This window comes from Triturus cristatus, chromosome 4_1, assembly GCF_964204655.1.
Source record: "Triturus cristatus chromosome 4_1, aTriCri1.1, whole genome shotgun sequence".
Taxonomy (NCBI): domain Eukaryota; kingdom Metazoa; phylum Chordata; class Amphibia; order Caudata; family Salamandridae; genus Triturus; species Triturus cristatus.
In genome coordinates, this window is record NC_140585.1 from 1,091,544,821 (window position 1) to 1,091,567,305 (window position 22,485).

At 41.6% G+C, this 22,485-nt stretch overlaps 1 protein-coding gene across 5 annotated transcripts in view; it reads right to left on the reverse strand.

Annotated features, from left to right (window-relative positions):
* The window catches only part of GRAMD4 (GRAM domain containing 4), a 497,316-nt gene that overhangs the window by 57,130 nt on the left and 417,701 nt on the right, over window positions 1–22,485 (reverse strand). For 3 of the 5 annotated variants that reach the window (XM_085654070.1, XM_085654073.1, XM_085654074.1), the window contains 5 exons: window positions 17,845–17,888; window positions 17,631–17,740; window positions 9,722–9,876; window positions 7,825–7,842; window positions 5,123–5,270 (listed from right to left, as the gene is read on the reverse strand). In XM_085654070.1, coding sequence (XP_085510196.1) covers window positions 5,123–5,270; window positions 7,825–7,842; window positions 9,722–9,876; window positions 17,631–17,740; window positions 17,845–17,888 — 475 coding nt within the window. The remainder of the gene's footprint in view (window positions 1–5,122; window positions 5,271–7,824; window positions 7,843–9,721; window positions 9,877–17,630; window positions 17,741–17,844; window positions 17,889–22,485) is intronic. The other 2 variants (XM_085654072.1, XM_085654075.1) reach the window with 1 other exon arrangement.

Here is a 22,485-nt window from a genome sequence, read left to right on the forward strand (position 1 = left end):
GTGTGCGGGGCTGGGTGTGTGCGGGGCTGGGTGTGTGCGGGGCTGGGTGTGTGCGGGGCTGGGTGTGTGCGGGGCTGGGTGTGTGCGGGGCTGGGTGTGTGCGGGGCTGGGTGTGTGCGGGGCTGGGTGTGTGCGGGGCTGGGTGTGTGCGGGGCTGGGTGTGTGCGGGGCTGGGTGTGTGCGGGGCTGGGTGTGTGCGGGGCTGGGTGTGTGCGGGGCTGGGTGTGTGCGGGGCTGGGTGTGTGCGGGGCTGGGTGTGTGCGGGGCTGGGTGTGTGCGGGGCTGGGTGTGTGCGGGGCTGGGTGTGTGCGGGGCTGGGTGTGTGCGGGGTTGGGTGTGTGCGGGGTTGGGTGTGTGCGGGGTTGGGTGTGTGCGGGGTTGGGTGTGTGCGGGGTTGGGTGTGTGCGGGGTTGGGTGTGTGCGGGGTTGGGTTGTGTGCGGGGTTGGGTTGTGTGCGGGGTTGGGTTGTGTGCGGGGGGAGTTGTGTGTGGTTGTGTGTGGTTGTGTGTGTGTGGTTGTGTGTGGGTTGCGTGTGTGTGGTTGCGTGTGTGTGTGGTTGCGTGTGTGTGTGGTTGCGTGTGTGTGTGGTTGCGTGTGTGTGTGGTTGCGTGTGTGTGTGGTTGCGTGTGTGTGGTTGTGTGTGTGGTTGCGTGTGGTTGCGTGTGTGTGGATGTGTGGGTGCGTGTGTGTGGGTGCGTGTGTGTGGGGGTGGTTGTGTGGGTGCGTGTGTGTGGGGGTGGTTGTGTGGGGGTGGTTGTGTGGGGGTGGTTGTGTGGGGGTGGTTGTGTGGGGGTGGTTGTGTGGGGGTGGTTGTGTGGGGGTGTGGGGTTCTGGTTTGGGGGGGTTGTGTGTGTGGTTGTGTGTGCGATTGTGTGTGTGGTTGTGGTTGTGTATGTGGTTGTGGTTATGTATGTGGTTGTGTGCATGTGTGGTTGCATGTGTGGCTGTGGTTGTGTGTGTGTTTGTGGTTGTGGGTGTGACAGTAATACTAAAAGCATCTCAAAATAAAAGGAACACAAACAGTTTGTGGAAAGAGAAAGCACGTTGTAAGTCAAACGGGCGCAGCAAAGCATTAACACAACAACAAAACAAACCAGATCACTTAGCGAAGACTGAGTGCTGATAATGGATACACACAGCCAATCATCTTAAGAGTTCGATTGCAGCCAATGTGCACTCAAACTTGCCCCCTCCTTGTGAGTTGCACCCCATATTTCATGAGTTGTAACTGCTGCACCCACCATAGCGCTTTGAGATATAAAGCGCTACATAGGTCTAATCGATTAACCAGTCACCAACATACTGTGCTTTTAAAGAGAATGTGCCAAAAGTTTCCAGCTTCCTCATCATGTCCTCATGAAAGCGCCAACGAAAGGACTCGCTGAATGGTGCAACTGACATGAAGCAGCCTCTGCGATCAGAAATAAACACTGTGAACGTTGTTCAGTTTCACAGTAACATTTCCTTAATGTTCTTTAAGTCACAAAACAGTAATACTAAAAGCATCTCAAAATAAAGGAACACAAACAGTGAGTTTGTGGATAGAGAAAGCACGTTGTACGTCAAACGGGCGCAGCAAAGCATTAACACAACAACATGTTCTTTGATGTTTGATGTTCTTTGAATGAGAACATCAAAGGGGCGCCGCGAAAGTGATCGCTGGCAAAAGTGATCGCGGGCGCTTAATGAGCATGACGAGGTTTGCCAGCCTCTGCTCCTAAGCGCGCACCCGCGCTCATGCACTGTAGCTCAAGGCTGGCCATGGTAGCATTTTTTGAGCCCTCACAAAAAGTCGCGCCAGACTTGCGCATGCGCTGGGTCAGGTGAGAGCTAAAAAATGAGTCTAGCAGGACAAAGAATAGCCCAAATTAGCAGCAAGATATTTACCAGTTTGTATTGCGATATTTTCCTTGGCCATAAGTAATAAAGCACTAGCTACTGCATATTGGCTGCTTGCTATTCTACATTTCCATAGTCAAGTGTACAAACAGAATATTATAGTTATACAAGAGGAATTAATAATCTCCTGAACTTTGGGACACTACTGGTAAGTAACAGAGTATCCACAGTCACCTCATCCCATTTTAGAAAGGGGGTGTCTATTTGCATTCCATGGTTGCTCCTACAGGCAACAAAATATAATTACAGATTTTATTTGTTCAGCTGATGATGGACAGGAAAAATTGCCCTGTAGGGCCCTGGTTCAGTGTCCATTTTTTTCACTTAAGTCCCTGATCCACTTAAGAGCCCTGGAAGTACCTTGATGGGAAAACAGCAGCAAAGAAAACTTTTCACACTGGAACGAAAATCTAAGCTCCAAAAACTTAAGCGTGACACACAAGTTATTGTACCAAATCTGGAAATCCCGAATCCAAGCAGTAGGTGTCCAGTTATAATTTGACCAAATTATACAAGTTGGCTCAACAAGGGGAACGAGCCTGGATACCATGTTTAGTAACTTAGGTTCAAAGCTTGATACTCTTCGCTCAATGTTCAGCTAAACAAACTTTGCAGATTCCCAATGATCGACATAGGCTGGGAATGAGAAGCGATCCAGAAACCTTGTGCCTTTAGTCAAACTTGCACATAGTTCACCTAAAACTTCCAAAGCACACTTTTATTAAACAAAGGATGCTAAACATACTGGAAATGAAGCTTTTTCAGGATGGCTCCTTCTCAGGAACCTTTGTGCCCCAGTGACAATGGTTCTCTAGGAACATTTGTTGGGGAGTTTTCCTCCTCTAAGTAATCCAGTTGGCTCTGAATCCTCTAAATGGCCTTTGCAGGTTCCACAATAGGTCACACAAGTCTACAACAAACCAGTGACAACATTAAATTGCCAATGGTAACAAACCCCATTCAATTAACATTCCATTTAACGGAGTGCTCTTCTTACCTCAATCACATAAGCTGTCACTTGAGAAACCCAACAGCACACCCCTATACACCTGTCCAAGGTCCTGGATACACTCTTGTGTACCTAACATTATAGCATATATTTTTGGACATTTACATAGAAAGTCAACAGATTAAAATTAAAAAAAATGCAACAGGAAAAACTTAAAAAGAAGATATCCCAGAAATTTCCCACAAAGAGGAAGGTAGGAATTGTGGGCCCGAGACGCTCAGTGGGGAACTCGACAAAATCTTAGTGCGGTCTCCAATTCAAATGGGAGTAGATATTTTTACTCTTCTTTCTGCTTTACTTTCCACATGTGCTGAAATTGGGATGGTTGGGACAAAAATCGAAACGTGGGAAGTGGCAGCACTGGACAAAATCTGCATATTGGCAAGGCAAGAAAGCATTTTAACATATGGGGCTCTGACTTTGTTTCTTTTTCTTGACTCCAGAATTTTTTTTAGAAGTCATTTGTGTTCTCATCAGCAGCTAATGACCTTAAGGAACTGGGGGTTAGCTACTGCTATTAACAATAGACCTTGATCCCATTGACTTTTGTAATGGGTTGAAATCTGAGAGATAATTACTGCTGCATGTGTATTATGATGTCACTCAGTATTCCATCCTAAAATCAACAATTTCATAACTTTCATACCTTTGGTTGTTCAGTACCAAGGCTAGTTTTGCCATTGAACCATGCCAGACAGGAGGCGATGTTTCCCAAAGTTTACTTTCAATCATTCTGTACACACTGGAAATTGTGAGATATCTTTCATTTACTATCAAATATTTTCTTATCAATTAGGAAAAGCAAACCCACTTTGGGTTAAAGTTTGTCTCCAGAAAGTCCAAAAATGTTCTGCTAATCATGGGGATTATCACTTTGCCCAAGTCAATATTTTTTCTTATTTTTCTCTCATTTTGATGGGACTTTTATTTCCTCCTAGTTAATTCTCATTTGAGTAGGAGCCGCTGCTTGAAGCAATTTGTTCTGATATTGTTGTCTGAATACAGCCACAGGAAAGTCTCTGATGGCTAAGAATGCTTGCTTGATCAGTGTTATTGGTTTATAAGAGGGCACTCTGTGCACATAACTATGTTGCTTTTCTTCAACGCCTTTGAAAGATACTTTTTCACAATTTACTGCTGGTTAATGATCCTCATATCTTACTCTCTTTTACTCCTCACTCTAGTTTATTCTCTCGAGTATACACCAGCAATGTTTCTGAATTAATTGTGATGTGAGACAGCAAGGGGGGCAATGATCTACCATATTGCCCATACTCGATACTTGCACACTACTCAGCCTCTCACAGAATCCACTTTTTCCTGTCGGAGAATGTTCATAATCTTGGGAAGGTGGTGAAAGAGTTAATATTTCTCACTCTAAAGATTTTTGGAGCTGCAGTTTACCCCTCCGTTCATATTGGAGGCTCTCTTTTTTATAAATATTTGTATTGGGCGTTAGTGGCAAATATGCGACCACAGCTGGGAGCACCTGTGGAAATGTTGTGATCGCTTGTATATCTGGATGTGCCTAATGTGGTGATGGCAACACTGTGGTTTTGCTGACATCTACAAAAAGGTGTGGGGTGATCTTTTCTTTGGGGGAGGTCTTTGGAAAATATATGTTGGAGGGGTAATTCTGCAGGGCAAAATTTGTGATGTCTTCCTTCTTTCTGGACCTACGGTATTCCTTCTTGAGCTACAGTACAGCAGAACCAATCTAATACTGAACAAGTATGGCATGGAGTGGAAAGCAATGAACCCCCACTCGTTCAAACTGTAGTATGTCAAATACTCACTGTCACGGGAAGCCATAGCAGGCTTTATATACACTCCTATATGGATTTACATAAACATACCAGCAGCTTTTGAGGGAATTGCTCTTGAATGAATACTTCTTATTCTGTCAGTAGTAGAGCAGAGTAAGCCTTAATGTCTCAGTTCTTAACAAAGTATACGATTCAAAATGTCTTTTTCTAAGCATTTCTGCACTGGACAGAGCACAGACAGGTCAGGCAAACAAGAAACGTAAAAACACATTACGAGACTGGCTCAACATCTGTGTCTTTTTCATGCCTTCACCGGTTCAAAGACACGGAATTCCATGTCCCCTGTCAGACCATGATTCGTCATGGCTGGCCCTGGACAACTTCTAAACAGGAAGCGGCACATATTTTTACTCCCAGCAAATGACATTAAGAAATAAGTATAAGATACCTGGCAATGGACGTTCAGATTCTGGTATATTAAAGACTTCATGGAAATTTCCTTTTTTGGTACTATGAAAACGGCTTCCGTCTTCATCTTTGCTCAATCCTGCGGGAGCGCTTGAACCCACATTGCTTCTTGTTGATGCTGACTGAACCTGTACAGAGACCACACAAATGCTCAAGGGTACTCTTCACGCAGTTTGTTGTTTTCACATGACAAAGTAAGACCAATTCAGAAGTCTAAACTAGAAGCTGTCTTTTCATTCTAGCAATATTGATGCTTAGTGAAGAAAAACAGGAAGGATTTGTCCATGTCTAAAGATCCCATTTTTGTGGCATTCATTTTGTCAGTAAACGAGTTCTTTGATAACCAGGTAAAATTGGTCCTTTTCTTGCCAGGACCCAAGGCACTGGAAGTCCTTCATGGAATTGTTTAGGCTCTTTCAAGAAATCCTAGCATTGCAGAGCATTGAAAAATGTACCTCTTTATGACTTTTGTCACAAAAGACGGCGCTTTCCTAAATTAGCTTTTAGTGGCTGCTCTTTTTTCATTTCATTGTTTATAATTTGTCTTCAATTCATTATATATTTTCTATTTATTTATTTTATACAAACAATCAGAATGACTAACGTCCAGTAATAAAATCGTGTTTTCCTATATATTTTCAAATAGACATTGTATTGTTGATTTACAGTCTTGTTGCTATTATTTCTATTAATGATATACTCCTACTATATTTATATAAAATATTTATGTATTAACACATTTTAAATTGACTACTTTATAACTATGTTTATTGTAAAGCATGCCATAATGTACAAACAAGCCCAGGCTGTAAAGCAAAGTAATAAATGAGGTTCTTGATTATGACAAAACATCTGTGGCTGTGACTAACAAATGGAGAACTGTACACTGATGGAAACGTTACTAATAACCAAGTTTCGCCTGCATAATGGGCTAAGCATAGGTGGAATAAAACTCGGAAGGACCACAGATTCAGACGCTGACCTCTTAAACTTATTACTGAAGATCAGAGTTTTTCGGGCCACATCTTAAGATGAAAAAAGGTCTTCAGAGCTCCTCCCTTACGAATGCAGACTACACATGGAATGCCAGTTCAGTACTGCTATACTGGAGGCCACCTTGTTTTATCATGCCCTACACAACCCGCCTGATGAGGGTAAAAAGAGGCTTCCAAATATTCCTGAAACACGAGTAGAGTATCTAAAGGAGCAGGGTGCTTTATATGCATTTTGGATTTATCAGGACAAAGTAAATTCTAATTAGAGAAATGAATATGAATTAAGTAGAGAAAATGTAAGTACATGCCTACCAAGAGTAATCAACGTACATTTGATATATTCTTTCAAATCATAAAGTAGTACACAACAACGTGCCACAAATCAGAAAATTAGGTGATGGTACGGTGCTAAAGTGCACCAAACATGTGAAGGTGAGTAACTGTGTTCAGCTTAAGAAAAGAGAAAAAACTATTGGCTTCCAACAAAATTATATAACCCGAGATCTGTAGGTCACTTATAAAATTGAGTCCCAGTTGAGACCCCGAACAGTGGCCAACAGGTCAGTCAATAAGAGTGAAAGTCAACTTTTCGACCCGTTTAGTCAATTATGCTGGGTGCTCATCAGGAAAAAGCCAATAGGCAAAAGTGAAGTAATAGCCCTCCTAAAAAAAGAATTGAGGAATACAACTGGCGAGTCATCTAACTGTGCGGTACCTTGAATCACATCCCAAAGAATTCACAGATATCTGCTAAGGTGGGAAAGTGAACAGCAGTGCAAAATATTCACCGTCTGCTGAGGCGCAATTGCAGGATTTTTTCGGTTTGATTTATGTTCATATTTCTAGGTAAAACGCATTTACTCCTGGTAAATGCCCTACTCAAAATACCTTTCATGCTGTGTGACCTTCAAATTTTTATCTTCCATCACAGTGTGCGAGTCAATGTACACACACATTTTGACTCTGTTCTCTATTAACGGTCACAGAGGTCAGCAGACGGGCTTAAGCTCACCACGCCGTAATGTGTGCAGTATGCGCAGGTGCACCTCAAAAACAAACCTTTGCATTTTTTTTTTTAATCTGTCATGTGACATCAGTCTGTGCATGAACAACATTTGGGCATCCAGGATCCAGTACACTGATATGTAACTTGGATACAGACATCTCGATTACTTAAGATCAGATCATGCCCTAAACTGTGAGAATTATGTTCAAAATCACTACCTTGCGATTTAAGCATGTAGGTCTCAAAAACAAATTAAAAACGTTATTCTTATTTTTATATAACACCAAAAACCGAGTCTTTAAAATACCATAAAAATTGTGTTTGTAGTTTTATGTTTAAACTAAATCTAATGCACCAAATTTGCCTGAACTACTTGGACAGCTTGTTGATTTTGTGCCAGCATACTCAAACAGATGATGAGTTTGGAAGATGGAACAGTAATATCACATCACAAAACTGACGAGTTAAAACTGGTACTGTGAACTCTATGGTCAGCTACGTGGCTCAAGAAAAAAACGGGTTAGCATTCAAGATTAGTGTTTAAGTGACAAAACAGGACATTCAATACACACCACGTGCATTAACGGCAAACATTACAAAGGAGCAAATACACACGCACACAGAGCATCAGCTTATGAAGACATGTCAGAAATAAATAATGTTCCAAGCTATGATCCATACCTTGTCATGACCTGATAGCTAGCAGGAAAAGAAACAACAAACACAAATGTGACAGTGACAAAAGAAAAAGTGAAGTCTCTAAAACAGTATATACAGAGTGACAGACTTTAGCTCACAAAGTACAATACTGTACACAACATACATCTACAGGCTGCCTTTTACCAGTGGTTAGAGCACACTTTTATCCAAGTGTTCATTTTGATGATTTTCCAATTTTCAAAAAGTTACTTCTTCATTGAAAGTAATAGTTAATGCTGTTTTACATAATATATACCCTGATCTAGAATTTGACATTATAACTTTGGTCGCATCCAGGGCATCTGCATGGTTTTAAAAGGAGAACAGGACTATAAACTTTTTTTTTTTCATTTTGAAACCGCCAGAGTCTTTTATATTGTTACAGCTGCCTTTAGAGGAATGGTCTAATACCGACTGGGTTTAAACCAGAACAGAGGAGTGTCAAGAGTGTCCTTAAGATTCTGGACATAAAAAAAGAGACTTGTCCTACACCTTTTATGTATGTACAGATGTTTTGCTATACAGGATGATGGGACAACACGGATTGAAATTTCTGCACTGTGATATTTGGGTTTGTCCATTTTAAGCCTTCCCTGCACATGAACTCTTTTGGAACTTTAATGTAATGTGCCTTTGGAAAACTTACTGGTTAACGAGGAGCATAAAACAGCAACTGTTCCAAGTCAACCTCAATCACCTCTATGGCTACAAATAACTATCAAAACAAACCTCAAAAAGAATGCTACATCTATGATTGACGGCTGGGTTGGAAAGATCAGATCTGAAAATTTAACTGGGCATAATGAATGCCATGAGACACCCCTCTGTTCACTAAATTACTGCAGAGAATTGTGGTAAATTTCACGATCAAAAAAGAATGCTACATTGTTTACTAGATTTAAACTTTTAGAGAGAAGCACACCCAAATGGTCCGGACATCATTTTTAAGTAAAGCCGAACTGAATTGAGGTTTCAAAAAAACTATTACACACACATGAGCTGTAATAGAATTTCTTCTTTTGTTTCTCACTAAAATGTGGAACACAAAGATAATGAGCTCAGACACCAACACAACCAGGTATATCCAGGATTATTGACACGTATAACTGGCATGTAGCTTTGCTGCTGCTGTGGGGAATTTCACCACCACCAAGGTATCTACAATCAGAGGAGTCCTTCAACTCAACTCTAAATAGTATTTTCAAAACCACATGCACAGTTTATTTTCAATACAAGAGAGCAATTGGCAGGCTCCACAATTCTATTCCTTTCAAATTTCTGTTCCGATGTACAACATCTACAATTGCCAGAGGAATCAATGCAATAATGGCATTCAGAAGACCATATCTGTGCCCCAATAAGATTCTCCTTCAATCATTTTTCCAAAATCATTGATGTAAAGAATCAAAGAAAGGTGAATATGTTCAAGGGTGTTGCCACTTCCTAAATGTTGAAACATTTGGTCACAAACTGTGATCACCTCAGAAAAGGTTAGGGTGCAAAAAGATGCACACATTTTGGGTTCAGAAGGTTTTCTAGAAAGTATCATCCAGTTTTAAAAACATTTTTTTATCAAGGTTAAGTACACCAGAGTATACAATTTTAGAGCATAGCCTTTTGAAAGGCTATTTTATTAGCAATAAATATAGGCATAAAAAAATTATATAAGGGCTAATGCAGGCTTGAGATTGGTTTTTAAAAAGTTGCAATAATTAGCTCTACTATATATTGTGTATTTACAATTTACATTTACAACATGCTTGTATAGTTGCTAAGTAAGAGACTAACTCGGACACCATCTATAAATATGTGCTTGAATCACTGGAAAATGCAAAGTTTCTTAATATGCACCAACAATAACAAACAAAATACGAATTACCCGTCTTGACACCGTAGCGTTTAATCGCTCTTTTAGTTGTGGATCTGTAGGCAAGTTGATCCATATAATGTAAGGTGTGTCATACTTTGATCGAAGTCTTGGACAACGTTTGAAGATGAAATCAATAAGGAAGAACTTGATTCCAGCATAAAGCCCTAAAATTGAGAAAAGATTAACTTAAATTGAGCAAATAACAGTTGAATCAGCCCCAGCAATGAAGACCCAGTCAGTACTAAATACATGCGACTGATATTTACATTTAACAGCAAACCAACCATAAACACCCAGTGAGCACTGATTTTAGTAGATCAATTTTATGGTGCTGGGCAAGATATTCACAAAGATTTGTCAAAACGTGCTGAGAAGTTTAATTGATCAAAGTGTATGCCACAAATTGACAATTAGGCTCTGGGTATTCCTATCACATGTATATTTTGCTTCATAGCAACACGGTTAAAATAAATTAAGCCATAAACACTTAATGACTAAGGACGAGACGTACACAAAGTGCCAGTGTATTTATTTAAAAGCAGCTTTGATTTATTATCAACAATCATTGGTAGTGGGTGAACTTTAAAGCAGGCAAGAGGTGAAGATGCAACCCATCAGGGAGGCCTGAACAATGAGAGAGCCGAGAAATGGGGGAGTGTGGGCTCTCTTTGAAGAATATTATTTTATAAAACCACTGGACAGTATGTACACTGTGCAGCACAATTTCTCACAGGAAAGGGTTAAAAAGCCAATTTCAAACAATCTAAGATGTTGTGCCTCCTTATCATTGTTCAAAAAGTAAATAGCATCTCACTTCACATCCCGATTCAACTTCGATTCTTTTTTACCATCTTGCCTCCTTCATGCAGTATAACCCTTGTAGTAGCGGGAATCTACGTGAAAGGCACAACAGCTGCCTGCAGCCTCCACAGCTCCACTGTTAAGTCCAGAACCAGTGCATCTGGCCTGAAATGATCAGGTCTGAAGTTAAAATAAACCACAAGTGAAGGTGGAGTTCACTCCACCGGCCACAGGGGGTAATTGAGGTTAGGATGTGGATACACCCTCCCGACTAGGCATTAATTACCATAAGGTATCCAGAACCATCAAGCTCAAGAACTAAAACAAACTAAACCTTACGTGGCATACACCGCTGAGTGCGAAAAGGAGGCAATTCCCTTTTATTATTTAACCCTCACACACCCTATTGGTGTCCTGCTTCATCATCTGGTTCCCCCATGACTCCTAAAGGTCAGGGTGGGCTTGACTGTTTCAGGGAGCACTTAGGAAATGTAGGCCAGGGGGGTTTAAAGATAAAAATCCTACTCCGTTCCCTAGGTATCCCTTTATTCACGGGGACGTAGCGGATATTAGAAAATATAAAAAATTGGCCTTTTTGGCGGTTATGGTCCTATGACCCTAAGAATATGCCACCATGTTCAGGGTACTTTCCAGCCTCCCATTTGTGGCCAGGATGTTGATGTCCAAAAAGGAGACCCTCATGTTGTTAGAGGACATCGTAAATTTCAGGAATGGGTTAATGTTAAGCCAGGTAATGAACTCGGTTGTGCCATGTCAAATGACGAAAATGTCGTCTATATATCTCAGCCATTGTCGTATCTTTCCAGAGTCCAACAATCCTTTCTCTGGAAATGGGAGGCTGGAAAGTACGCTTTACACGAAACCTACTGACCGAAACAATTTGCTGCACTTTGATAGTGCACACCCTCTGTCAATAAAGGAAAACCTTCCTATAGGACAATACCTCAGGATACGGAGGAATTGCTCCAACATGGAAAGTTACAAGGAAGCTGAAAATCTCACAAAAAAGTTGGAGAACAAGGGCTACCTCAAGAAAGTGATATAACAAGCTCGCAAAAGATCACGGAACACACCACGTGAGGCCCTGATAGAAACTAACACAAAAGAAGAAACCAAGGCACTCATATGTGTGACTACTCACAATTCATCGTCTAATAACATCAAGAAGATCATAAATAAGAACTGGCGTATTTTGACTTCTAACAAATTAACTTTTGAAAAAACGATGTTTTGTTTAAACAAAACAAGAGCATAAGGAACACTCTGGTCCATACAGATAGCTGGGATCCTAAACGTGATACACAACTCACACTATGGAACCAGCCTCTAGTTGAGGGCCATTTCCCATGTGGGAATTGTTTAGTATGCCCCCTGACAAAGCATACTACAAGCATCAATCTTGGCCTAAAGTATGAAAGGGAACAAAGAGATCACACAAATTGCAACCAGTCAAATGTGGTTTACATGATCACATGCCTGTGTGGATCCAAGTAAATCAGGATGACGACCCGAAAAGTGAAACTACGCATTGGAGAACACAGAAGTAGGATCAGATGAGCAATTACAGCAACGAAATGGACAGCTCACTATGTGGGGAAAAAAAAAAAATCACGCGGCCAGTGATCTTGAATGGACCATAATCGAGAAAGTGAAAGAAGGACCTAACATCTCCAAGAGGTTGTTAGAAATGAGCAAAGAAGGGTCTACAAACTGAGAACTGATATCCAAGGTTTGAACGACACCATTACATGGAATGCCGCGAGTAGAAACCATTAAAAAAACTGGTATTACGCCCAGAACCTTTGGATACCAGAGAATACCCTAGTACGCCCTGATAACCTGTATAAATAATACCACAGGAGTAGAATAGTAACATGCATCTGCTTTTCAAAATATACGAGTGGATATTTTGTTTCAGATAAATGCTCCTCAGAAAATCTGACTAGGTGACCACCCGATAAGAAGACCGATACAGGCTCTATTGTGGAGCAACACATAAGAGGAAGGTAGTATTGCCAGCAGCCCACAGATTATTGAGAACACCAGGACATACTCCCAGAGAGGGCCGCGTGCAAAATAGACACTATCAATAGCAAGTTTACCAACAACTTGATATAAACCTAACAAGGTTGTGAGAAATTTAAATTTATATTTCAGCCAATACTATGAGCCCAGTTGAGTGTAACATATAACTACCCTTGGGCTTTTAGTAGCATCATTTGAGTAAATATTTTTCATGTCAGTAAAATTATAATGAAGTGGTGAAACATCAAGGAATGATAAACGCGACTCTTTTACAACATACTGCAGCCCCCATGAATCCAACAGGATTGCTAGTTCTAGTGGGGAGGGTGCATAGACATCACTGATAAACACGTATGGTAAACTACATTTCCCATGACTACGTTGTGATATGTAGTTTTTAATAGTACGTGCACAGGAAAAGACGCTAAATACGGGCGTCAGTGTGGGAACCACACCCCTCCTTGAGTAGTTTGGACACGGACAAGCTGTGTTATTTAACCTGGCGTTGGGAACAGGAAAAGCACTAATGCCTGGATATACGGGAGCCGAATAGGTTGCGAATGAGGCAGGACCTTTGGAGTAGTAAGTCCCGACCGAGCGCGCTCCTACAACCAGAGGTAATGTTTTCTTGGTCATGAGGGAGGCAGGGAGTCCTAACGCTGTAGCCTTTTACTTTCGAACAGCTTTTGACTACAAGGCTACCCCTTCCCGTGAGAAACTATTATTCCACTCAAATTGGGTAAGGGCATACTCAGACGTATGGCTAAACAATGGGTGTTGCATAAGTGTACACAGTGTGTTTTACGGAGTGTTTATATTACTGTGAGGTTGTGCTACCACTAACGCGACGTACAAGTGGATTATACCTGATGTAGTGAGTGTATGGTTCACAATGGGATAAGGTATTTGATACTTACGATAGAAAGTGAAGTGCGATAAAGGAAAACATGCTGCCAATAAGGCAAGGCGGGGTCAACGAGACCCAAGACCAGCTCTGCTACATCACAGATTACAGAGTGATGGGAATATGAGCACACCTAGCATGAAGGGAGTGCTGTACACAAGGACATTATTTACTGTAGTGCATAAATTGTATGTCTTTCGTCTCCTGTCACATTTCCTCACAGGCAGAATTTTTACATACATACCAGAGGGAGAGAAGTTTACACTCCATTCTTTCACGAAGGGACAGCTTTCTGTTCCTTCAAAAATATACATAGGAAAATCCTCAACTAATTGCAGGGAAGGAATCTTTGTTGTGCCCTGGAGAAAGCCCAGGACTGAACAGGCCATTTTTACAGGCTGAAACAGGTTGGCAGATTCTTAGGGTCATAGGACCATAACCTCCAAAAAGACCCTTTTTTGAAAAATATTTTTTATATCCGCTACGTCCCCATGAATAAAGGGATACCTGGGGAACGGAGTAGGATTCTTAGCTTTAAACCCCCCTGGCCTACATTTCCCAAGTGCTCCCTGAAACTCAGTCGAGCCCACCCTTACCTTTCGGATTCAGGGTGAACCCGATGATGAAGCATGACACCAATAGGGTGTGTGAGGGTTAAATAACAAAAAGGAATTGCCTCCTTTCCGCACTCAGGGGTGTATGCCACGTGAGGTTTAGTTTCTTTTAGTTCTTGAGCTTGATGGTTCTGGATACCTTACGGTAATTCAGGTCTGAAGTAAGCCGACCTGATAATTTCAGGCCTGGAGGCAACTGGAACATTAGCATGGCCTGAAGCAGTATCCCCACTGGGAATACAGCTAAGGGCTACTTGTAACAAGTGCCTGTATCTTTCCGTACAGCCCTGCTGACAGAAATATACAAAACAGTGCGGTACCTAATTAATTATAGAATGGATTATCTGTTCATCAATGATCTGTAGCTCTAGGATAATGAGGACTATCATCCACGACTCTAATGACCAACAAACAAATGTGAATCATTAATTATATGTATTTGTCAGGTTTAGCTGCTGTGTGTGAAGTGGAAATAAAATCCGGTCATGTCTCACCCACGTTATGATTAACTTCGGCATATTCTCTGATGCAGCACTGAATCTCATAACATCAAGCATGACTGAAGACCCGCACTCTGACTTATCCGGCAGCCTCCAGCAGCAGGCGGAACTCATTTCCACAATCACATTAATCTGAGATACTCGGTTTTAGGTTCTTGTATAATACTGGCATAATGAATGTATGCTTTTCCTGCAAGTCTTGGCTTGTTGCTTTCACTTGCTTTGTGTTTATATTCGGTCCTATTGAACAGAGTGCTCTGGTTTAATTGCCACATTACAAGCAGCATAGTCAACACTGCATCAGGTAGAGTGCTTGAGAACTTTCTGTTCACCTCCTTTACATACCTGAAAGTGCACAACGTCGACACCTGCCAGAAAAATGGCAACATAAGTCACAGCAGAACAATAAAGAGCTACTGGAAAGAATAATCCATACTGGGGGCAGATAAATGAGATGAAAAGGGATTCCGAACCAGGACATTTATTAGAACAGCAGGTTAGATGGAATCCAGACTTAGAAAAGTGTGGACATCACGCATCATTTTCTTGCAAACCTCACAGGGCAACCTATTTTACATAAATGTGAATAATAAGCATGGATCTTCTCCAAACACTTATTAAGATCAGACACGAAGTCTGAGCCCAGTGGAGGTGGTTTAAAAATTTGTGTAGTTGTCGCACCCATCTGCGTTTAAGGTATTTTGCTTCCCTATGGGTGACAAGTGCGTGATTGAGCAGTTTGTGTAGAAGAACATGTAGTGTGCATGCGTGCCAATAACCTTTGCATGGTTATACATGTTACAAAGTGTGGAAGAGCCGTGTGTTTCGATAGCTGAATTAGTTTGTATGTCTGTAGCTCAGAGCAGAAAGTCTGTGTCTGGGAATGGCAAGTTTGTAGGTCTGCCGACACTATGTATAGTGTAAATCTATTCACAGCTTTCAGTTTTTGTGCATATATCTGAAAAAAGCATGTTTAAGTGCGATTTATTCATGTTTGGTGTAATTATCTCAAATGTATTTTTGTAGGGCTGTTTTTTTGTTTGAGCGTCGTATGCATATAGTTCTATAGCTGTCTGAATAGACCACTGTCGGTAATGTGTAGTCAAGTGAATTATTCATGTCTCTAGCTAACTATTGGCATGGTCGAATAAACTGCATGTCTTAAAGAGTGGGTGTGGTCATGAATGTTGTGTATGCGTGTTGTTCAGAATGTATGTGGTTATCTGAGCTGTGATACACAGCATTTGTTTTTTCATTTATGAAGTTCCTGCGCCTGTTCTTCAGAGAGTTTTCATCATGAATACATAAAAAACGGGTGCACACTATAGAAATTAAAATAAGTACAGACCTTTATCAAGCACTCAGAGTTCTGAAAGATGCGTTTAACAACATTTCTCATTGACCCTGGAAATTACAGTCAATATGCAGCAACTCTAATACCCAGTATTAATCCTCTGTATACCAAGTTTCCCCACATTTAATTTTCAAGGTGCAAACATCTGGGCTGAGATACTCATTTATTTCTTTGTGCTTAAAAATCAAATCTGGCTCCCCGGCCGACCCTGTGACCCCCCCACCCACTTTCACCAGTTTTATCCTCTGATCTCCGATGTGAGCTTAGATCTGGCTAATTTGTCTTTGACTGCATCTGTACCACGGGCGTAGAAAGACGCGAAAGTCATCCCTTTGTTAAAAAAACCCTCTTTGGATGCTGCCGAACCGGGTAATTATTGACCCATTTCCCAGCTGCCTTTCTTGGCTAAGGTGGTGGAAGCACATGTGAATTCCACATTGTCTAACTTTATTGAGTAATACAATGACAGGAGTAAACCCATGTACCACGTTGAGAAGTGGGTAGGTATGCTAAAGGAAACAACAGTATCTCAACTGGTGTGATTCAAGTAAGACAGTTTAGACAGGCATGTAAAATACATTGCAGTGAGGTAAAAGACTCTTGGAGACAAAATTTAGATTAGAAGGTGCACTAGGCATCATATATTTAAAGTAAAGTAGGGTACAGTTGTATCAGGACTGTAAGCATGGACTTGCAAATAGACAAACCTAAGTTGACCTTGGTGCTAATTGTGTAAGTGAGTGAACAAGTTGCGACGCAAGTGACAAAGTGCATTCAGCGGAAGAGGCGCAAGGTGAGATTGGTGACTCGATATATACAGTGAAACTTGGTGGTTCCGATGGTACTTCGATACATTTAGAATTCAAGATAATCAATAGAGGGAACCACAGCGGATAATGCGCTATTGTTTGCGCTGAGTGGTCGACGACGTTTCGATCCTCTAACTCAGGATCATCTTCAGGACCGGGTTGATAGTTTGGGCGGTGCTGATGGAACGCGCAGGGGCGCGTATTGTGGAGGGAACAATTAGAGAAGTCGGGGCATCGATCAATGTGGACCGTGGTTGGTGTCGAGCGAGGCTGCGGTTCCACGCCCGAAGTGCGTGAAAGGGAGCTGGGAGCAAGCCAGCGGTTCAGCCAGTAACTATGGCGGTGAACGAGAGGCTCAGTCAACGACAGACCGCGATTCGGTCTCAGTGAAAGGAGCTGAGGAAGAAAGGAGTTTACAAGTCTGGCTGTGCTGCAGGGGTGTGGAAGACTAGGAGACGGGAGGGGGAGCGGGGGACAGGACTTACTTGGTGTTGCTGAATGAATCAGAACGTGCGGGACGTTCTGATTGCGGGTTTGTTGATCTCCAATTAACTAAATCTGTCTAGGCTCACCCAGATCTGCCATAATGAGCTGAAGCCATAAACTGAAACCTTATTCTCATAGTTGCAGAATCCATACTTATCATTAGGATAGCGATGCATTTAGGGGTTTCGTATTATTGTAACACTTTACAACAGCAATTAACTATCAGTGACTCGGTCAACACGATAAGTCAGATTCAAGCAACTAATTTGTTGGTGAGGAAATACCACCAATGCTGGCAGGCATTAGGTTTTCTTCAACATACACCTAACGAAATTTCTCTAACTTCCCTTCTGAATAAACCAATATAATGGTCTTATAATGCAAAAGACAAGTAATTACATTACCCATACAAAGTCCAATCATTTTGTAGGGGAATAAGCAGGATGCAATAAAGGCTGCCCATAGAGCCACATACAGCTTCTGTGTTATTTCTGGCTGGACCCACATGAACAAGCTGCGAACAAGAAAAGGCCTCATTAAACAGGCGAGTTTGAATGTTAACAAATGGATAAAACGTTTTACTTCAAGAAAAAAAAAATAAGAATAAAATAAACATACTTCTTAATTTTTTCCAGTATGTCTGCCATCTTGCCAAACAGGTTCTGTGTTGAAAGCAAAAGTTGTTAAATTTCTGTTCATGTGTTCATGGTTGAAGACACTTGACACTGTCAAAAAGTAAGTGTGAGGTCTATTTACACTATACAGCAGTGTGTGCAATCAGTTAAAATGTTATGCAAAAGTAATGTCTATTTCCTGTGGTGATACTATGCTCAGGATGTTTTAAGGATTGTGTAGTAAGGATGAGATATATATATATATATATATCTATCTATACTACTCTTTGCCGTTAAATTACTTGTTAAAGCCAATTAGAACATTTGTACTCCGGTTCACATTGAGTGAATGGTAGTCAGGCATTAAAGGCCTGCACAGTTTTCTGTTAATCGAAATACAACTTACTAAGAATTCACAGTCTGTACAACTTTGTTAGCAGCATCAGTGCATCTTTTTGGATCCATCTCATATTTTACTTGGGAGGGGATTCTGCAACAATTGTAGGTGCTCTGTAGAGGAGCTAGATATTGATTACTGTGTAAGCATTAAACCTTAAATAAATAGATCATGACCATCTTTCACATTCTCTGTGGAAGTCGCATCGAAACTTTGGACTTGGACCTGCTACTTTGAAATCACAGATCAAGGATTTGAGGTTTTCCCTTGCAAGGAAGAGAAAGGAATCTTGCCTACCAGATGAAGTAGCCAGTCGCGTCTACTTTGAGTTACAAGTCAAACAAAATGATAGGGTGGGTTTTGTGATGTGTTGGGGAACCAAGATCAAAAGAGGCATAGCACAACTCATTTCATGCAGAACAAGCAGTGGCAGGCATTGAGTATTGCATGTGTCGACCTAGAGGTGGGAGGTTTACAACAATGTCGATTCATATTAAAATACATTGGCCCACAATTGGATTGTGAACTAAATCTGAGAAACAATTTAAGTTCTAAAAATTTTTTTTAACTAACTATTTAGCAGTAGTGGTTTTTACTGAGGCACAAAAGGAGTAGCAATACTGGTCACATGCGTCCTGCCCTTCACTGACTTGCTATCGGAGCTTTCAGAGGCGTTTTACCAAATTCTGCATGGTTCTTCTTTCATGGAAAACTGATGTTTACTGCCCTGCACTAGGAAACCCTGGTGTATTTAAAAATTCCAAATTTAAAAAAGCAGCAGCTGGCAGCAGAAATGTCTCAATCCAGGCTGCTCCTTTATGGGATGAGACTCTCCTAAACCTTTGCAAACAGGAATAACTAATGATCAGGATGCTCTGAAAGCATGGCCCTCGGCTCTATTGATTGGTCTAGCTAGGTTTTACTCATCTACAGAGCTAAGAAGCTCTTGTTGAACAATGTCCTAAGTAAATGCTACAAATTGTTTAGAAGAGCCACATTTTGTGAATGGGAATAATTATGTATTCCTTTCACATACAGATTTATATTTTTCAATTCAGTTTAGAGCTGGATCACTGAACCCTTCATAGAATTCCTTCTTTAATGGTGTGTATGTTTTCATACTTATGCACTTATCAAAGCTTTATTTTGAAAATGTAATGGTCAACAAAACATCATATGAAAACACTTGGTACCTTCTAGAGGTGTTAGAGATACAGCTCTTAAGTGCCAGTACTGTGAAATACGTCTACCAGTAAAATATAAGTTAGGTGAAATGGACAACAAACAAGTAGCCTCTTTACAAGGCTTTCTATCTGTGTAGATTTGTCGCATTGAACAAACAGATCTAGATAATGCTTGAAATGTGTCAACAGCGTTGACTTTGCAGTGCACAGGCAGCAGTTGTGTTCAGATGACTTTACAGATTATTGGACAATAAAATGAATACATCACTACTTCATCACAGTTCCTACAAGCAAAAGATGAACGCGTAGTCAAGCAGAACAGAACTGACAAAAGAAAACTATTGTATACCCCTGTTAACCTTAATATCAATGCACTGGCTTGGTCAACCTCCTCTTCCGACACTGAATGCGGTTGAAGATTCTGGCTCTGCAGAAGTGTGTAGTGTAAGTGAACATCGAGAACCCCAATCATTTCATGTGATTGTCTAATGCGGATTGCAACGACAAACTTTAACACAACATTCATTTGTCGACGACAGCCATCATTTGAGGATATAACCAGGAGCACTGCCTGCTTTTTGCAGACCAAAGAAACACTGGGTAAAATCAAACAACGAGTGACTGCCATGTTGTGTGAGCTCTTGAAGGATGCACCTTCCAAATCTCAAGAAAGGGAATTTCTCCAAGGACTGGAGCTTGGCATGTAGCAAGGGACATTGCCAACCAACTCTGTGAACACCCTCTGACACTTTGTTGAGATGCAGATTCAACAATTCATTCAATGTGGCCACATCATTTCCATTCCCATCCTAGCTGCATTGGACTAGATGGCTTTTGAACAGAGCTTCTGAACAAGGAATTGTACATGAGCGTTCCACGTTTTTAGGAAGAAAAGCTGCCATTTTGATCTTGGATGTGGGAGAAGTTCTTGTTGACTAAAAGCAGAGCTCTGTTATTAAGTGATTGATGGTAGTTTTATAATAAATCTGGCTAGGTGTCTTCCTGGATGAATGTGACCAGAGTCTTGATTGCGACTATTGCCTACTTTGGGATTCAGAAAAGCATACAAGAGAGAGGTATGTGACCTTGATGCTTGTAACTGAAAAACATCTTTGTATGAGCAACGATTTGGAAGCATGAGGGAGATAAAAAAAGATTTTTTTTTTGCTTTGAGTTTGAAAAAGGTGTATACCTATTTAGTTAAGGACAAGCTTAATGCCAATTTCCCAAAATTATGCAAATTACGCCATTGCAGTTTAAATCTTACCCTGATCTGGTCTAAAGTTCTAGGGTTTTGCTAAAGATTTACACGAAGTGTTGTGGGTTACTTATCTTTGTTAGGTTGTCATTTAAAGAGTAGCACTCTTTTGATCCGTGGCCTCTGGCTGCTGCATTGATCTCTCAGCTGTATAACTGTCAGCAGGCACTTTGGCCAGAGTGAATGGCAGAGCCTCTGAACTGCTGCAGTAGTGTTTTGCGCCCAGCAGCAAGCCAGCTTCATCAAGGGAAGGGAGGGTGACTGATGGACAGATGTGCCCCCTCCCCCACACACCTTAGGCGTATGACTTCCGCAAGAGGTAGGTGAGCTGAGAAGTATACCAATATGACACATGGAATACTTGAACGTATATATGAAGGTTACATCAGTGCACATATGATTTTGAAAATCTACCCTGCCTTAGTTGAGGTTTGTGCACGATCATGGAAAAATTATTGATAATTGCTGGTAAACCCAAAGTCAGACCAGACTGTCGGTCTCCTAAGGCACCTAGTCCAAGGGCCAGTATAGAAGGACACTATGAACCACTAAACAGAAATTCCTGTTGGTCACGGTGATACTTAAGCTTTGTTAAAAACGTAGCCCTTACTTCCTGTTAAACTCCGAGATGCCTTGGTTACCTGTAATCCTGTCATCCTACTTTCCTAGTAAACTTTTTTCTCCAGTGTGGAATAGAAAAGAAAATATCCAGGCAGCAGAACGGTAAAGGTTACAGTTAAGGTTGCCCGGTGCCAAAAAAAGGATTTGTTCCCTTCTCGTGACCCAATTGTACCTGCATGAGTGGGCGGGGACACAGCGCACCTTTTTAAAAGGCGATGCGTGATTGGGGTGCCTGTGAGAGAGCCTGGGGCCCATGCATAGTATTGAGGCACCTACCCTATATTCCAGGAGGAGGTGCCAAGGAAAAGACTGCATTGTGTTTAAGAGCCATGGCCTCGCAGTAGCGTGATGGAGACCCCTTAGGCCAAGAGGGGCCACCATGAAGAATATCACTGTGCTGAGTGGGCGCAAGCCCGTGAACTTTGAGTTGCAGTGACCCCATATGCTAGAGGGGTCACTGAGCGCACCAAGGACTGTGACATGTTCTGCCCCCGCTGGAAGAGTGAGAGTGCTGTGGGAGCAACAGAACACCATCACCCAGGGAAGGGATCCCATAAAGGATTCTTGTAGCCACCCCCCAGCGATAGATGACCCGAACACTTACCCAGCAGAAGGAACTGCAGAGAGCCTCAGGTTGCTTCAGGAGTGCGAGTGAGAGAGACTGCACCTGCTCCACTGCGGTTGAATATGCCTGACTCATCTGAACTCAGCTGCTGAGAGTGCCTGTGGATGAGGTACACTCAGGAACTTGTAACGCTTCATGCCGGCCGGTCCGGGTAAAACTTGTTTCAGGACTGTCGCCACTGGGGGAACTTTCTAAAATTAGCGCCATAGAGCTGGAACACTATTGACTTTAGGCTAGAATCTTAGTGGGCTCCTAAGATTCGGGCTACTAGCGGGTCATATCCTAGATGTTACCAAAAGTGAATGGGGATAATCGCTAATTTGAGTAGTGAGTGGAACAGGGAACCTCCAGAGCCCCAACCTCAGGGGAGGACTGTGTAATTGTTTGTGAATGTCATTTTCCTTTGTGTGGTTAGCAGTAGGAAAACAATTGTTGTCTATTTTCATAAAGTATTTGACTGGACAAGGATTTCTTGCTGCTGCTTCTGCTGTGCATATTTTGAGTTGTGAGCCTGTGTTCACTATCCTGTATCCACTTACACCCCTGCCCGCCCCTCTTCC